This window comes from Scophthalmus maximus, chromosome 20 (genome assembly GCF_022379125.1).
Source record: "Scophthalmus maximus strain ysfricsl-2021 chromosome 20, ASM2237912v1, whole genome shotgun sequence".
Taxonomy (NCBI): domain Eukaryota; kingdom Metazoa; phylum Chordata; class Actinopteri; order Pleuronectiformes; family Scophthalmidae; genus Scophthalmus; species Scophthalmus maximus.
In genome coordinates this window covers 10,008,567-10,027,500 of record NC_061534.1, presented here as the reverse complement: position 1 = coordinate 10,027,500, position 18,934 = coordinate 10,008,567, and the positions used below count along the sequence as shown (strand labels likewise).

Sequence of the window (18,934 nt, the reverse complement as noted above, 5' to 3'; positions counted from 1 at the left end):
AACCTAATGAATTGTAACCAAGGCCACACGAGGATGGTGTGGAAAAGATGCTGAGCGACTGTTTTCCCACGAAGAAGTGAGAGTGGAAGATGAATTATTTCAGAGTCCAGAGGAAATGGGGTAGGTTTGCACCTGTGGGAGCTTAAAATGGTGTCAGTTTCTTAACCTCCGTCTCTTTCTCCTCCTTCTACAGGATGGATGTCACTCAGAGGCTACGAAGATTGAAGAGTTAGGTCTAGTACAGTTAATGAAAGGCAGCTGGACTTTGCTAAAGTATGTCGGCGTAAAGATGTTGAACATTGAGATTAGTCCTGAAGTCACTTAAAATGAACTTCAGTTATTGGCCACTAGAGGCTGGCTTCAACCCTTTTTTTATTCAGGCCTTGGTCCAACCGGCACACAGAGTTTAAGAAAAACAGAATTAACAAATTCCCTCTTGAAGAACAGAAAAGAAGTCAATATCTTTTTTGCTATTTCCACCTTTGTACTACAATGATATTAAGGATCAAAAAGTCCCAAGCACAAATGCTGGCTTCGAATTATCCCTGTGGGTGATCTCACTGACACATTTGTATGTCTAGAGTCTGCTCGCACACTTGACAGAGAAACATGAAGACACGTCTTTAAGACCCCCGAAATAAGTTCAGTTTTGACTGCTGCGTGTCTGGGGAAGATGTTTTTACCTGTCGGACAGGTCATCAGCTGCAGAACCAAAGGACGACGAGTCACAATGCCAGAACCACGAGGAAGGAAATCCCTGTAACGCAGACAACGAGGAAAGGAAATTAATAATATTAATGAATAAATTAGAAAATATCAAAGGAGCAAGAGTCAGTGATTATGAATCAGCATCCTTTGGCTTTGTTCAAATCTATACCAAGAGCAGTGGGAGTGAGTGAGTGTGTGTGTGTGTGTGTGTGTGTGTGTGTGTGTGTGTGTGTGTGTGTGTGTGTGTGTGTGTGTGTGTGTGTGTGTGTGTGTGTGTCATTTAATTTACTGCAGTGCTGTTTCTTCAGCGATCGTCTTGGCAATAAGAAAAAATATGTGCCTAAAATTTCAAGAGCTTTTTTTTATTAATCCCAGTTCAAACAAACCCTGGGAAAAGACAAACACTTCCCAATTGCATTGGGACTGTTTTAATTAATAAATAATCTTTGGATTGTTGTTCTTTTGAGTTAAACATTTCAATTACTTAGAGTATACAGTTTTAAATCGTCCCCAAAAAATATTTGCAGGCATTACAAATCTAAAAAAAGCAGCATGTACTCAGATTCTAGAATTATATTTTACACAGAGTATACAAGAGGAAAATTTGGCATCTGAAAACTGCAATTATTATCCAAAATTATATTATTAAAAGAGTAATTTTCTGTCTTAATGACTAATAACATGATCACTGATCAGCTCTTCATTTAAAATGTAAGGGGTAATTTGTTTGTCCTATAAATAATTAAGATTTAACATTCATACAGACAATCTTTTCTCATCTGTTCATTGAAAACTCAGAACATTACTGATAAATGATAAAACACTGAAACCTGACATTGACTTTGGAAGTTACCAGTTGTTCATTGCTGTTTTAATGTTTGTCATTAAAAAGAACATCTGCATTTCTTTATCAGAAGCGAGAGTGAAAAAAAAATCACTGCAGAACAATTTAACAGCTCACTTACACTAATGGTTCACAGGGAAGACCAGTAAAAAAAGCTACTAAGCTGAGCTTGTGAGCTTTGAGTTTCTTTTGCGGTTGGCCAGAGTGTTTTCCAATTCCTGGAAACTGTATTCCAGAGAATAAAAACAAACATAACACTCACTTGAAATTTTGGATATTCTTTCTTCTATTCTCTTAAGGAGCAAGAGAGGATTTGTGTGTATGTTTCCCTGCAAATCACATGTGTTTCACATCTGCTATACCAGATAAAATACGGTCCTGCAGTGTCTGAGGTGTGTGTGTTTTGGAGAGCATGTGCTTGTACAAATGAATCACTGCTAACATGTGTTTTATGCTTTCTCACGTACAAGACACTGATTTCTTTGGAGCTGCTCAACTGCTTACGCAACATCAGCGTCAGCTCGCCACTGGCACTGTGTGCTCCTCAACAGCCAACACGATAGTTCTCATTTAGTGACACGTGTGTGTGTGTGTGTGTGTGTGTGTGTGTGTGTGTGTGTTTACAGCCACAATAACAAGGGGCTGATGGAGACATATACTGCAGTATTCAATCTAACATTGTGTAAGAGCTGTTAACTTGCTTTAAAAAAACATCATACAACTACAATTCAAGCATTGATATTTATATATTTGGTGAATCACAATTTTAATTGAAGAGGGAGAATAGCTAAATGTTTTCATAAATATTTCAATCATAAATTGTGATCAAAATAATTTAATAGAGCCCGATCGACACAAATTTTTGGGGGCATATGCCAGTACCAATATTAATGATTCCTAAGGTTTTGTTATCGGACCCTTATGAAGAATAAATATATATGAGGCTTGAAATTTTACACTTTAACGATAATCGTTATCATAGATTAATATAATTAAAAAGAAAACAACCAAATATATGGAACTTGAATTGACAAAATCATTTTTATGTCAAATGTAAAAATAAATGCAAATCTTTTCTGTAAAATAAAAGTTTTTAATACCGGCCCAACATAAATGCTGAAGCTCACATGTCTGTGAAAGGCTCACATCGGGCAGTTTTATCAGCCAACTGATAAATAGTTTGGGCTCTATAGTTTTTAACTTACAGAGATAAATTATTCAGTATCTGATGAGACAGTAATGAAGTGAACGACATGAATAATAAATCGTTGAGGACTCGGTCTGAACCTGCAGCAAAGCCCGAGGCAGTTTGGAAACACGAGTCACGAGCGTTGAGAGTTAATCAGGGCTGAGCTACTTCTGCTCGGAATCGTGGCCTGACAAGGAAAACGCTAATTCAGCAATCAGATGTGAGTGTTGGACACGTGGCTGCTGGACATGTGATTTCTCAAGCGTTATAGGACCCCTTCAACTTACAATTTCAGTCATTTACACTGATAACACAAATGTATACATATTTCCTATTATTATTTGTTGTTTCCTGTTTGTTCATCATAAGATTCAGAGTTTCAGCTAACTCTTGCATTCATTCATTCAAGCCCCTGTTTCAGTTTTCTTTACTTAATTGTCATAAAAATTATTCAAATTAGGGGACACAGATTTGAAATGTGGGAAAAATGTGTTTGCTCATCACCAACACCGGCCTCTCCACATACAGCAGCAACTGTTTGTTGTTCCTCTAAAACACAGGAAACCCTGCTCTCAGTCGGCCTTTTAGTGTGCACTCCGTCTGTCCATCTGCTGGTCTCCTCCCTGTCCCGTCTGTCTGCCAGTGTGTGTGTGTGTGTGTGTGTGTGTGTGTGAGTGACTGTCCCTTTCTCCCACTTGGACACGTTTATGAGGAGACAGATGGCTTTAACTGCAGGTCTTCCTCTCACTCCCCCCCCCCCCATCTCTTTTTCTCTGAATAGTAAATGAATAGTAGATTTTTATTTTCATGAATTCAAATGAATGTATGGTATCAGGCATTTACGAGGGGGATAGCAGCTGTGAGAGTGTGTGAGATCACGTAGACTTCATAGACATTTTACCAACTCTCTCGTCATGTGCGTCACATCACTTCCGATTCCCAGAACCATGCGGACACTGAGCCATGTCTAATCCTGCTCTGCAGAGAACCAGCACAGACAGGCAATTTTCATCGTTTGGGTTTAAGAATGACAATAATGCTGTTAATGATGAAAAGTGCACGCACACACACACACACACACACACACACACACACACACACACACACACACACACACACACACACACACACTACTGTCCACCTGGGAGGTACATTGAGCCAATGAAATAGCAGGATGCTGGATTCCAGATTTGACCAGAGCCAATGGGAGAATGTGTTGTTGGTGCGCTGCTGTCCAAACACAGATTAGCTGTAATCCTCTGCTTTCTAACACTCTTACTGTCATCAGCAGATCAATGACACGGGCAAATCAGGCCCAATATTCTGAGACCGTTCAGAAACTATGTATCTATTTGTTGACCAACACATTTATCTACTTATGTGCTTGTTAGAGAAAACCAGGAATGGCACATAAGTTACATATTTCTATACTATTCATGTTCAGCTGACATGAAAGATTATACAATTAATCAAACATAGTGAACTGGTTGAGGACCGACTGAACCAGAACTCCCACAAAAAAAAATTCCTTCCTCAAAACCAGTCAGGAGATTAAAAAACATGAACAAAATATCACATCAGAGTACGTCTGTCTTATCAATTTTCACAGCACATCCTGAAAACAATGGCTTCTATACAGTATTTATTTAAAAATATCATTTATATTCTTATTGTGGCGTTTCCTCTACACTTGATCCTTTCTAAATCATTGGACGCACCAGCCTTCTCTGTTTCTCTGCCTCCCCCTCATGGTTTCAGTTGAAAGGAATGAAGGCTTGAGTGGAGCTACAGTACGCGTTCTTGTCTTTCACATGAGCGAAGCTGCTGCCGCTGCTCATCAGAGTCGCTTCCGGCCCTCTCTGCGTTATGTAATACGTGAAACCAGCGACATATCATGAACTTAATCCCAGCGTGGGGGTTGGAACAGTGGTGGCAGCAGTGGAAGGGAGGACACAACATCTGCGTTACACTTTTTATGTTCCCCGGGTTGCGCTAGTGCCAGCAGCCGTCACTGATGACAAAGTGCTTCAGTCGGCTGCGCTGTGAGCCTTGGAGCAACAACATCCTCCAGCCCAGGAAAACGTCACAAACACAGTGTGTGACCTTTAAATTTATGTTTCCTATTGAATGTATCTGCGATTAAAAACAAACCTTAAATCCCTCATGAGGAATCAAAATGCACTTGAAACTATTTCTGCTACGGTGACAGAAAACTGAGGTACCTTTTACTCTTCTGGGAATATTTGACTGTCACTGGCAGTGAAACTGTATTTATTTTTTTATAGTTGTGTTTCGGAGAAGATGTGCAGATGTGGTGCTGATTTGGCTGGGGGTTTTTTTAAGAGCTGTCCGTGGTGCTGAAACTGCTTTCTGGGCTAAAAGAAACAACCTACGACAACTCAAATTCAACATAAATACAGTAATGAGTTTTAATTGAAAGGGAATATCTATACAGACTAGAGCTGCAACTAGGGATTATTTCATTTTAATAATTAACTGATTGAATGTCTGAAAATACCACACAAAAATCACAGTTTTTCACAGTCACAATTTCTGAAAGCCCAACGAGATTCCTTAAAATGGCCAAAAGAAAAACCCCAGAGATTTTCCAAAAAAGATAAAGAAAAAGCATTTGAGAAGCTGGAAGTAGATATTTCCTGTAGACAGAGCGTGTCACACACAGCTCCGGCCCCGCCGCAGCTTGGCCGCTACTTTTCAAATTGCATCTCTTCATTTTCATTGAGACTCACTGTCCATGCAGTGATGTTGAAACTGAGTCAAATATGTCCACGTGTGACCAAACGTCCCCACTTCCACCAGTAAGACTCCCTGCTTTGTCTGTGCTAATGACACTCATGGGAGGGAAACGAATGACTTCAGACATCAGACGCAGATGAGGATACCGGGCGTGGTGCTGACTTTCAGATTCGTGAGATGTGTCCTCTTCACTGTCAGTCCACAGGCTGGTGGTCAGTGGGGCACCTGCTCTAGAAGGTGCAGGGCTAACGGAGTGATGTTTGATGCTTACAGCTATAACGTGTGGTTCTGAAATGAACAGTGAATTCATTGAGACGATGGTCTGATCTATCTATCTATGAGGATTTTCTGCTTTCCTTATCATTAACATGTTTAGATGCCTGACACTGTTTTTGAAGTCGACATCATAGGCTTTGTTGGCCTTGTTTTTGTTTTTCACTATTTTAAAACATTTCTAGAGGTTATTATTTTTCATCCCCTTTCCAATGAAAATCTGCAACTCGTTCAAGAAGAAAAGAAAAAGAGGAAGTCTGCCAACACAGCTAAATACATCTCAGCTTGTCATAGACGAAGAGACGAGAGAAATTGTTACAGATGAATGTCTCGATTGCTAAAAGATATAATTTGATGACATGCAGTGTCGCTTATTTGATTATATTTTGTGGATCTCTGTAATTTTAGTTTAACCTTTCTGCATTTACTTAGCAGCTCTTCGCAGTGAACAGATAAAAGAAGAAGGACACATAATGAAAATGTTTCATTTTTTTAAGTCAGTGAAGGACAGACGATGAAGAGAAATAGATCAATTTGATTAGCGTCCTTGAATGTTTTCCATAGCCTTTAGCAGGGAATATCTCAACTGCTTGTCTATCACTCGGAGGTCGGCCGTCCTTGTCCCCACCTCCCCATCTGTCTGGGACGTAACATTTAAAATCCAATCCACCTGAGAGGAAAGGTGTCATGTGACAGAAGAAAGAGCATTTAGATGCACATCAAAGTCCTTCAACAGGGTTTGAATCGATCCTGCAGCTTCTACTTCCTTGTTGAAATTCTATCTCGCCCTATGTAGAAAGAGTGTTTGGATAACTAAGACAGAATGAAAGATGTTTTCACTTTTTTTCTGACCTGCCAAATGCCATGCTCTGTTTAAAACATTGTATGTGGCTTGTGGAAATAACTGATGTAAACATCTCTCAGCCATTTATACATCTCCTGTACCTATTGATACATATTGATCGTCTTCTCTGACCGTAAGCTGCAAAACCAGTCAGAGGGGAGAGCAAAGACAAGGACCGGGAGAGAAATAATCAGGCCTACATTCCTGCCAAAATCGAGCACGATGACGCTGGTTTTTATTCAAAGCAAAGATAGCGAGCGGCTTAATGATAATGATGCCTAAAAGACGTTAAATAACTTTTCAGAGAGACTGCAGTGTTATCGTCTCATTAAGAGACGAGCGGTAGTGATGGAAGAAAAAAAAGTGTCTATGGTGGTGACATGTAAACACACAGCGTATTGTAAGTGCGTGTTTATTTAGGCCCAATAACACGAGCACAATGGGCCACAGGGAGGGTGGTGGTGGGGGTGTACACTAGAGGAGATGGAGGAGGAGGAGGAGGAGGAGGACAGGAGGACCTGAGTCACTGCAGTGGGACTAGTGCATACATTAACACCAGACCAGTATCTGCAATGTGTCCACTGCTACAAGATGACTACAGGCCTCACTGACACCTGCAACAAGATGTAGTGATGCTGCTTCACGGGTAAAAGACACAAGGCTCCACTGCAATACAACATTCACTTGTGATGTTTGGGGTTTTTTCCTCCGTCTACCCCACCGGTCCCTCGGGTAAAGCGACGTAATTAGGCACAAGCTGTTGCTATGACAACAGCTGAGCGAGTGCAGAACAACGTGGCCCTGCTCAGTGTAAAAAGATGGTTTAAATAGTACAAATCACTGAAGAAGAAATGAAAAAAACAATAACGTGCACAGCATGTGATTAAAAGGGATAATAAGCTCCCATCAAGATCGGCGGTTTTGAAATTATGCTCATAATAATTCCCCTATTGGACGACAAAGTATCAAAATGAAATACCATACAGTGGCTAAATGGCTACAGATGGAGGGGAAATGATTTTCAGTTTGTGTTTATGCTTCAGAGTGTGTATTTCTGTTATTGGCGATAATTCATGTGCTGATACGGAGTTAAAGGGAAACTCCACCAATTTAATTCGTAAAAGTGTATTTACAAAGCTTAGGGAGTGGAAAAGTTGAATAATGATATGTATTAGCATATATTCGTGATATATGCTAATACATGCAATGTTAATCCATTTGTGACAGTTTGAGTTGCATTCTGGATAATGTAGGCGCCAAGTTTTGACAAGCAGGAAAATCGAAGTGAAGAAGATTCTATCTCCGGGTTCACTAACTCATTTTTTTTCAGCCGTACGTTGTGAGTGTGATGATGCAACGCGAGTGCGACACTAAATCGGTTCCATTTAAATCCCCTGAATTGGCATTTGCAGGCCACATCTTTCAACCATGAAGCTCATATAACTTCCACAAGGAGCCTCCTCGTGTGTAGATTAGCCTAATAGCCTGACATGTAAACAGTAGGCCTGCCTCACCTACTACACGTTAAGATGGGGATTAGCACTCTGGCCATGCGGGGAACTATTTGTCCTCTCTGCTGCTAAACAAACGTAAGAACAAGAATGTATAAGAAAAGGGACGATTCAACTTTGCACTGCTGCACTGGCAGATCTCTCTCTCTCTGTCCTGTGGGATGAATGATGGTGGATTCCACGGGCCTCGTTCAGTGTGGGGGGTGGGCTCGGTCTGCACACACACTCTGACCTTGCTGAGGCAGGAAATACTGCTGAATCACACGCTGAAAACATTCTGATAAATTGAAGAGCAAAGCAAACAGAGTTGACAGGCGGGTGACCCCCCATGTCTTCGCCTGTATGAGGTATAATCTTCACTTATACGGCGTAAGCACTGGCAGACAGATGGAAGAGCTGAGCTGAAAGGGCTCAAAGCTCAGGTGGACTCTCTCTCTCTCTCTCTCTTGCTCGCTCTCTCTTTCTCTTTCTCGCTGCAAGGTCACACTGCAGCATAACACATCAGATTTGTTCCCCTTGCTTCACTTTAAACCATCACCATCATCATCATCATCAGCAGCAGCAGCAGCAGCAGCAGCAGCAGCAGCAGCAGCTCTGACAGACAGAAAACTGCATGCTCATACACACACACATCATTTTGCACCCTGGCCTGGAGGATTAAATTGCTGGTGTGGACAACACAGAATTGTGGCCCTGCTGCCACAGAAACAACAACACATCCAGTAAAGCTGCCTGCATCTGTGTCTGCTATACAGGAAGTCGGCATCCAAACACTAAGCCTGCCTCTGGGGTAGATGCCATATAGGATGTATGATCATAAACATCATTTCAACATTGAAATGGATAATTATTTTTCTTTATATGATGATGATGATGATGATGATGATGATGCATCATGTATTTGGTTAACACATGAACTTCACTTCGCATTACGAAATAATCTCCTATTGCATTGGTGCTGCATGTATGAGAGCAGGGAGATGGAAACGATACAACAGGAGATATGTGCGAAATTTGCACCGCTCAGCATCGCTCTCTTTGGAGACTGTGCGCTGGATTTAAACCTGCCTGAGAAGAAGAGGAAGAGGGGGGATGGGGACTGAGATGTGCAAAGTGTCAAACGAAAAGCGGCAGCTTTGCGTGATGCACCGACCGCGCACAGCCGTGGAAAAACGACTTACTTCCCGACGAAGTTCTCCAGCACCGAGCTCTTCCCCGCGCTCTGGCCGCCCACCACGGCGATCTGTGGCAGGTCCAGGGTAGCGTTTTGGCCGATGGCGGAGAAGGCATCCTGCATCCGATTCACGAGAGGAATCAGATCCTCCATTCCCCGGTTCCCCATCTTCACGGCGGAATGAGGCAGGCGATGTCCTTCTCGTCAGGGGCCGCAGGGGGGATTTATATCTTATTTCTCTCCAGTCGTCCCTCCTCGGGCACCCTTCGCGTCTCACACTGCCCTCGCACCGGTTCACTCTTCGCTTCGCTGCCTCATCGACAGCGCCTCCTCCTCGGTGTGTCAAATCACCTCCGCTTGGACTCTCCTCTCCACCAAGCACCGCAGGGAGGAGGAGGAGGATGATCTCTTGTATTTTCCTCAGGAGAGATCCCTGCAGTTCTCCAGATACACCGCTGGGTGGCGACACTGATCTGCTGTCACTGCCTGTCACTGCTGTTTACAGTACCTGTCTATTCAGGCCTAATTTAACCTTCATGTATATTAATTGCATATCAAATTTCCATTCCTTTTGATTACACAGATATAACTGAAACAAATTGATCGACTTAATGTGATTTCAGAAAAGTAGCTTCATCAATATTGAATACATAAACCTGGTTCTTACGAATTTGAAAGAAATTGGATTTATTGATTATAAATATATAGCCATCTGGTTATTGTGTATTGGGTTCATCGTACTTGTCTTATTTATGTTTGTGCATCACATTCTAAGTTTATTAGTTTGTTTATGTAAAATATGTGTGGTCCGAATGGATGGACACTTTAAATCCAATTACAATACATATATCTTAAATATTGGACATATTATCTCTCCATCTATCTATCTGTGTCATCAAAATCTATTTAATGTCTAAGAAATATGAATAGCCTACTGTATATACAAACAATTGTTGACCATTCACAAAAGTATACAGTGTCACGTGTCAATATAACTAAAACAAATTATACAATTCAATAAAAAACTATATTCACTGTTTCCTTCTAACTGAATTGCTGTCAGTATTTAATAATTTAATATCCACTTAGTGCAAGATGCCAGGTTATCGTAACCTTATTCATTCATTATTTATATCATACTCCAGACTCTACAAGTGAAAAATTATGAATCTTAAAAAATTGAATCGTTTTATTTCATGTTTTCATTTAGTGTCAATAGAAAAATAATATATAATCCAAAACTCAATATGGCGAGATAATATTGGAGCATTTACTCCCGAGAGCCACCAGAGGGCGGCAGGTTGCAGCACTTTCACTAACCAGGAGCGTCTGGTTGTTGTTGCTGCTGCTTTGTGTGTAAGTTGCATCGGCTCTGAGAGCAGCTATTCACGGACCGTGCGCCGCAGACACCGCCGCTCTCCTCGTCGACAAGTAAGTCGTAAGAGCCGTGAGAAGTCTACAGTAACGTGTGTCATGAAAGTAGCTGCGGAGGCGCAGCTCGTGTATCTGCGCTACCAATGCTAAAGCTAACTGCTCGGGTTCAGTTACTGAGCGGTGGCTAATGTAGCTCCGTTCATTTCGTGGCGAGTGACAGTTTATTCATCTGCTGACTCGAGATATTTACTTTGCGCTGGTTTTTGTAATAACACGTCGCTGCTCCTCAAACAATTGAAATGACGTTTTCTTCATAAAGTTGGCCAGTAAAATAACATACGCGAAAACCAAAACAAGCGCAAATTGTTGTTAGCTCACGTGCTAACACTAGCTAGTTGTCATCACGACATATGAGCGACCTGTTGTCTGGAGCGGGGGGGTGGGGGGTGTCGTTGGATGTGTCCGTGCAACAAAGAGTTGTTCTGACAGCCGGGGGGGGCTCACACTCACGTCGGCTCTTTCCTCCTCCGACCCAGCAGCTCTGTTTGCCTGAGAGGTTTCAACACATTGGCACGTCGCAGCTGCGGGACTTGTCAACTCACCGTCTACCGGCGGAAATTCGAAGCCCGCGATGTTCAATCCGCACATCCATCAGCAGCAGCAGCAGCAGCAGCAACAGCAGCAGCAGTTTCAACAGCACCTCCGGCAGCTACAGCAACTTTTCCAGCAGCAGCCCCCGCCTCCCCCGCCGCCGCAGCCGCCTCCGGGTCATCATGTCGCCCATCACCACCACCAGACGCAGCGGTAAGCAGGTTAACTCGAGGCCGGGGATCAGGCAGGGCCTCCGGGGGTGAAGCGCGTGGCTACTGTGGTCGTCACAACACAAGTCGGACTGAACGGTTTGAAGTGGAGGCTGAAAATGTGTCAGGGTGCAGCATTTTAAATTTACATGGGACATTTGGTTGGTTGTGCGTTAGACCATCGACGCTGCAATTTGTTTGTCTTTTGAAGTAAATGTTTGACCTAGAATCAGCAGCTATGCTGACATGCTCCTACATGTCCTCGAGGTGCCTTGTTTGATACCGTCACTAAGGAGAGACGTTAACTGCAGTGTGTTCCTGGATCTGATACTCATCAGGTGGTGTTTACATTAACAGTTGGACTATTGCTGTGCTTTGTTATCTTCATTGCCCAAAGGTAAAACTGATAAACTGCAGACTATATAAAACTCTGTTGCAAGATTACTGGCCTCACAACTTGGTCACGGCCTCCTGCCACTAGCAAACCCACAACCTTAGTTTTGATATAAAATCAGCTGTTGTTTTTGGGCCTCCTCATTCTGAGGATGAGCAATAGCAGCAGCAAGTACATTGCATAGATAATCATCATAATTGTGAGAAAAAAAATCACACCGACAACCTGCATTTGGATGTCACAGATGTTAACATACTGTAATTTTCCTCTCATTTTCTTTTCCTCGTGGTTTTACATCAGGACATTTGCTAATATTTCAATAATATACTTGTTTGTAAAATTCATTTCTAGGTTAGTCAGACAACACACTTCTGTGGCTGTCAACTTTTAACCAAAACTCTGCATCTTTTGAGCTACAGATTTCCATAAGGTTGTATCCGTGGAAATGACGCTTTGTGTTTATTTTTTCTTCTCTGTGTTAGAGCCCTCCCTGGGCCTCCCCAGACAGCCAATTCTGCCAGGATGGTCAACCTGTGCCAGGCGACCCAGACTACCATCCTCGCCCCCAATCCCATGCTGCAGGGGGCCCTACTGATGCAGCAGATGCAGGGTACAGTTGGGACTATGGTTAAATAACTGCAGTATCTGGAAAAGAGCTAAACTAAAAGTCCTTTCTTGTTTTTTCCTCTGTCTCAGGTAATGCTATGCGGAACTTTGGGATGGGTGGGCAGCAGTTCCGTCAGTTCTTCACAGCTGGGTCCAGGTCGTCTCTGCTGGGGCCGGTTCCCATGGGCATGGCCATCAACTCCCCCATCATGGGTTTCCCAGCTGCACGATCATTTCATCCACACGCTCGCTACTACAACAACAACAACAACAACACCAACAACAGCATCCCCACTACAGCCCCTTCCTCCTTCTCTTCATCCACCATCACAGTAATTACAACAACACCATTATAATGATTACAATTTTATCCCATCTAACACATGCCATTGGAGTTGTATGACTCTCAGATGCATCACAAATAATAATACACAAGCCAAGCCTCTTTATATACAGCATATTTGAAATTCAAGTTAATTGGTCTCTGTGTGTAGGACGTCGTGGCTCGCCAGCCAGACAGGAAGCATGACAGCGAGCAGGTGGCAGCAGGGAGCACAACCGAGGAACCGGCTGAAAAGACTGAATCAGGTAGAGCTGCAATCCAGTCGGCGCTGAGAGTTAGTTAAGAGACGAAGCATGAGTTGAATATCATACGAAACTTTAAACTTTGGTTTTGCAGTGGCAGGAGTAGACGGGCCTACACAGATTTTGGAGGGGGATCTTGACGAACCTGCAGTGAAAAAGCAGAGGATAGAGGGGTAAAGAAACCAATTTTTTTATTGCTGTAATTGATGAGCGTCTAGAAAATCTTATCACATCATCTGTGTTTCTGAGGAAAAGGAAGAGAGATTTGACAGGGTTTTTTATTTACAAATCACGAAGAAAAATGATTATAGAACTGATTTTGCTTGATAACCAACTTTTTTTCTTCTCAGGCCAGAGATAATCACTATTGCAGATGCTGAGGCAGAGGTTCTTACTTCAGTTTCTAACGGCAACACATTGGAGAGACGTTCTGAAGGTAAAAACACTCAAACCTAACAACTCGAGAGTCAATATTTCCAGATACCACAGATATTGTGCAGTAATTTCATCTAGATGTAGTGAAGTACAGGTCAGTTGAGATGATGATCAATCACTGTGTATTTTTTTGCTTGGCCTTGATTATTTTGGCCAGATTGCGCCATTCTGGGAGAAGGAGGTTCTACGGGGGAATCGGATGTTGTCGAGATGCTGGAGGAGAGCAGAGCTGAAGAGGTGAGAGGATCATCATCATCAGGTCATACGTAGAATCATTTAAACACTTACGGAGCAATGACTTTTATATAACTATGCCATTTACTTTGTGAAACCTCTTTGTAGATGCACAGCTGCTTGTCTGCCCCGTCACCGTCTGGCAGGCTGAGTGAAGATGACCAGCAGGTTAATTTACCCCCGGAGGAGATGCTGCAGGGAAAAGATGACTCCTTGGGTTCAGCAGGCGACCAGGAAGAAGGGGAGGAAGGTGTCGCGGAGGGCGCCAACAAGTTCTACTGCTACCTCTGCAGCATTACCTGCCACAACCAGCAAGTGGGTCCAACGTACACACTCATACAGTGACGTACATGGGTCAGATTTGGAATGTAGTCCCTCCCATCTGTTGTTGGAACAAATTTTTTTCTCTTTCATGTTTTTTTTTGTAGAACTTCAGGAGTCACATGAACAGCGTCTCCCACCAGCAGAGGATGATGGAGATCCAACACATGAGCAACGCCTGTCTGGTCACACTGCTGCCACGAGTGCAGGAGTCTCTACAGGGAGCAAACAAAGATGGGTCAGTTTTTAAATGCACAAATAGGAGTTTGGCGTGTTTTTATAATCCGATTTTATAAACAGTTAAACTCCCTATGTTTGCAAACAGCCATTATGAGAGTTGAAATAATACTAATGTTCTTCGCAGGGAGAAAAAAGCCGACTTGAAGCATTGGTGTGCCACCTGTCACACCCACTTCACCAGCAGCATCATGGACCACCGTCGCACCGAGGAGCACAAAGTATTCAGAAACTCTCTTTGTAGAGCAGCACATTTACACAATGTCATTTCTGAGTTCATGAACTGTTGCGTTCAGCGACGAAAGTAACTGATCTGTGTCCCTCCGTTCCTCTCAGCTTGCCAGTAGAGCAGCCATCTCCTCCTGCACGGTCTGCAAGAAACACTTCAGGACCGCTCAGATTTTTGTGGAGCACTTGCAGTCCCAGGAGCATAAACAGAAAATGGAGAAGGTAAAGACGTTAGTTAATAATTTACTTAAAGATGAAAATGAATTCAAATACTGATTTTGCCACACTCTCGCACCTGTCCAATTAGCTGCAGGAAAAGGATGGCTGTGAGGCCTTGGCCAAGCTGACTGCCATGGACACGGACGGCTTTTCATTGGAGGAGGAAGAGGAGGAGGAGGAGGGCAGTGAGGTGGAAGAGAGACAGAGGAGTGATGGAGACCAAGATTGTTCTGAGAAACAGGTGATTTACGTAGAATTTGTTGTCCTTTGTCATCCCCCCAACAAGATTATTTATAATAAGATTTTACCAACATCCCTTCGAGTACATTCGGAAATAACAATGTTAGTGCATCACAAATGGTGCGTTTATCACAACATAGTTGTTCACTGTGTCCATGCTGACCTGGTACAGGATGGCTGCTCCGCCGTTAAAGAGGTGACTCTGAAGAACATGACCAGTGACGAGCAGTATGACCCAGACACGGTCTACGGTGAGTCACGACCAGCTCCTGATTGTACTATGCATGATGCATTTATTTTTCCTTCCTTTTCTTATCACTTGTATTTACTGATAACACCATGTGTGAAATGTCTTTCCTCTTTCCTTTATCGTAGGGTCCAATTTCTTGGTTCCAGTCGCAGGTTTTATTTGCAGACTCTGCAACAAGTTTTACCACTTTGAATCCTCTTCCCTACACACCCACTGCAAGTCACTGATGCACTTCGAGAACCTCAAGGTTTGTTTTTAATGAGGATTCATTAAGCTTCTTTCCAAATACTCAAATAGGCATTAGCTGATATATAACTGATTTATATGTGGCCCAAATGAAAATTCATGTGTCCAGCATTTAAGAGCTGTGTGTATTTTGTTTGATTGATTGTATATAACCGAAGCCTCAATCCAGGTTCATATAAACTCACAAGGTGCTAGTGTGCAGTCACCTGCAGGCAAATTGATGTGTGTCAAAGTTTATTGTTTTTTAGAACCTTCATTTGATTTGCAGTATTTTTTTGCTTTCTCGCAGCGGCACAGAGCGTCACACAGTCAAAAGGGCAAAGCTGCAGAATCTTCCAGAGAATGTCTCCTAGCAACAGACGGCCTCAGGCCCGTTACAGAAAGCACCACAGACTTGTCAGAAGAGAATTCCCTCTCCGATGACACAGGTGCAGTGATAAACGTGAACTCCATGCAGCCCAAAATTGCACTTGCTCGATTGGAAATGCAGACGGAAGACCGGCAACGTGAGAATGAATCGGAACCCAATCCGGCTTCGCAGGACGCCTGCACCACCTCCGCGACCTGCGCCGGCAGCACAGACCAAGACCTTGGCCTACGCAGCCAAGAGGAAGAGACCCCATCCCAGGCATCTGTACTCCAGGAGAGTCCCGCTGAGCTTCCCGCCGGCGGCAGAGAGGAGCCGGACTCCGAGCCGGCAGCTGCTGTTGAGGATGCTAATGAAGAGGAGGAGGAGGAGGGGGAAGCTCCTGTGCGCCCGGGGAAAAAGAACAGCACAAGGAAGGAAAAAAGCACAGCCAAACGCAGGTCAGGGAGGGCCGCAAGCAGGCGCTGACACAAAGAGGCGACGCGGAAAGACAGGAAACCGAGTACGAGCTCCGGACATGGGATGTGTCACGATGTGACGAGGTGCTTTCATCAAACAGCGACCAGGACACACACAGGCCAGCCTCTCTCTCTACACATTGGAAAATTAAACAACTCGCAGACAAAGAGGAAGACTGTTGATGGTGAATTGTGGAACGTGACTTGTTCGGTCATGTGAGTTGCTCTTGCAGGGTTGAATATTAACGCTTGACTGAAATTGTGGGTTGCGCAGCCATACTGAATTAAATCACAGCTATGACCATGAGATCATTAGAAAGTCTGAACGACAGAGGCTCAAAACAAACCTCTGTTCAGTATTGACACATTGATAATGCATTTATGTAGCTTGAGCTAAAGATAACTACACTTTTAAATGATAAGCTTATTTTGGATACCCACTAATGAATCCAGCACCACGTTATTCTCTGTCTTGCTTCTTCACAACATACAAATATCGAAGCAAGTTTTGAATATGTGGCGTGTTCACGTTGGTAAAGTCTGTATACTGACATTAGTTTGTATTCGATGGACACTGCTCCGCGACAGGTGCAAAACACAAAAACAGATTGTGAATAGAAACAAAATTGCAGGTAAATTATCTTTGAACGCACCCAGGAAAGAGAAAATTCGATTAGATCATTTGAAAAATATTCAGATTTCTTTTTGTGCTGTTTAATTGGAAGTGATATTTCAAAGTCACAGTTAGATTGACTTGCATTGGCACATTGATCATTTCTTATTAGTATGGATATGGATATTTTTCAGCCAGGACCATTACCACCATTGGATGGATTTGCCATGGATTTTTATTATGAGATATTTATGGTCCTCGGCGGATGAACCATACAAATTGTGGTTGCCCGCTGCAACCAGCATTATCCCATCGAATATCGCAACATCTGCAACATGGATCTATACAGACATTCATGGTCCCCAGATGATAATTCCTCTGAGGATTAATGACTTTTACCACGACCACGAGGTTCACGTTTGTTGCTTTGAGTAGTAAGGTCTCGATAACTTCTAGATGGATTGCCGTGAAATTTGACACACACACACACACACACACACACACACACACACACACACACACATACATTAGTGATCCCTCTCAGGAAAAAAATGTAAGAACTTTGGTGATGCCAGACTTTTAATCTGCCACCATCATCCTTGTCAAATGTAAAAGTTGTTCAGTAAATTAGTTTTTGACTAAATACTCAAAACCATACTGGTATTTCCACGAGTCTCCGCTGTACATGTCAGATGTACAGTACAAAGCAAAGCTGTAGAATCATGGTCCTGTTTGGACTCAAAGCAAGTAGTGGTAGTATGATAGTGGGGCTTACTGGCTGATTTAAAATCATTGTGATAAATACGGACTTTAGGATTTGTGGTATGACATGATTTTCTTTTTATTGCACCCTCTGTAATTACCTCTTTCTCCCCAAAATGAACTGTGTCCATGCTTTTTAAATGTGGCTGTATTTCAGAGAAGAACTGACTGTTAGCTCGTCTCACCGAGAATGTTAATCTCCCACCCGCTGTCCGTCGAGCATCAGGAGGTCAACGAGGGCCGACTAGTCGTTATTTTTGCAAATTCTTTACATCCCTGGATGAATGATTGTTAACTTATAATAACCCCTACAAGTGTAGAGGACTGTGCGGGAGGCGAAGTGGAGACGTTCTCCACGTCGCTAGCCACGTAGCACACGCTTTTAGCGAACTGAAATGTAGAATGTAACCACATTAAGTGTTTGAGCAGATGACCGCTTTTGGATTAAAAACGTGTTCCAATAGTACGTTTTGAGTGTTGCTGAATTGTGAAAAATTATCATAGCATTGTTTTTGTTTTGTTTGTTTTCAGAAATTTTTAGGGATCCGGTTTGTGTCGTGGGCAGAAAACTGGCTTTTCACTGAAATGGTACTGCACAGATTTTAATCTCCTACTATCAGCAATTGTTTTGTTTTTTTGTTGAATAAGGCTATTCTTTGCTGAGTTAAAACAAACCCCAGCACAATCTCTAGGAGATGAATGTTGTGGTGAGCACCTGTCAACAAAATGTCAAAACCCCCTTTTATATCCGCATATTCATATTGAGAAGAAACCCCCTGTATTCTCCAATTGTTCACGAGGATTTCGGGAACATATTGCCAATTTGGAAATAAGTCATTTTTTCCCCCTTCTGGTTGGATGATGTGGCAGATTGGCACATCTTCAGAAAACCCACAAATCCGTCTTTTATCTCAGAAATTCATAAAGATGAAAGCATTTGGTATTTACATTCCCATGGACGTTTTTGTCAAGTGTGCCTGCGTTAGAGTAAATAGTTTATTTCATAGTTCCAGGGACGCGAACATTCACAGCAGGAAAAATGTATGTAGTGTTTGTTTGCCATTTCTTTTTTGAAATTTGTTTTTTGATTTTCTTTCTCATTGAAGATGTTTTATTTGCAATGCACTGGACATTTGGAATCAAAACAGTCCCATTATTTTCTGCAAGGAAACCCCATGAAGTGTGTGTAGGTTTTTAATGTAGTACAAAGTTTTCTTAGGTGATCCCAGCTAAAGAAATAAAACTTTGGTTTCAGCATTCACAAT

At 42.6% G+C, this 18,934-nt stretch overlaps 2 protein-coding genes across 19 annotated transcripts in view; one reads left to right on the top strand and one right to left on the bottom strand.

The window, feature by feature from the left end:
- dnm1a (dynamin 1a) overlaps positions 1 to 9,710 on the bottom strand; it is a 49,129-nt gene extending 39,419 nt beyond the window's left edge. For 6 of the 17 annotated variants that reach the window (XM_035608832.2, XM_035608833.2, XM_035608829.2 and 3 more), the window contains exons 1-2: positions 9,308 to 9,706; positions 684 to 757 (exon numbers count right to left, since the gene is read on the bottom strand). In XM_035608832.2, coding sequence (XP_035464725.2) covers positions 684 to 757; positions 9,308 to 9,468 — 235 coding nt within the window. In that variant the 5' untranslated portion in view covers positions 9,469 to 9,706. Of the gene's footprint in view, positions 1 to 683; positions 758 to 9,307 lie in introns of all 17 variants that reach the window. The other 11 variants (XM_035608846.2, XM_035608836.2, XM_035608838.2 and 8 more) reach the window with 4 other exon arrangements.
- Positions 9,711 to 10,575: 865 nt separating this feature from the next.
- On the top strand, positions 10,576 to 18,135 carry ciz1a (cdkn1a interacting zinc finger protein 1a). Of its 2 annotated transcripts, none has more exons than XM_035608010.2 (16): positions 10,576 to 10,731; positions 11,214 to 11,478; positions 12,351 to 12,478; positions 12,565 to 12,806; positions 12,969 to 13,062; positions 13,154 to 13,232; positions 13,410 to 13,495; positions 13,652 to 13,731; positions 13,837 to 14,043; positions 14,157 to 14,287; positions 14,414 to 14,507; positions 14,623 to 14,736; positions 14,822 to 14,974; positions 15,146 to 15,224; positions 15,349 to 15,470; positions 15,759 to 18,135. In XM_035608010.2, the coding sequence occupies exons 2-16, from the start codon at positions 11,306 to 11,308 to the stop codon at positions 16,302 to 16,304; spliced, it is 2,328 nt and encodes a 775-aa protein (XP_035463903.2). In that variant the 5' UTR covers positions 10,576 to 10,731; positions 11,214 to 11,305; the 3' UTR covers positions 16,305 to 18,135. The 2 variants fall into 2 exon arrangements, with proteins under 2 accessions (XP_035463903.2, XP_035463905.2); XM_035608012.2 differs by having other exon boundaries at positions 10,583 to 10,731; positions 11,211 to 11,478.
- Positions 18,136 to 18,934: the final 799 nt, after the last annotated feature.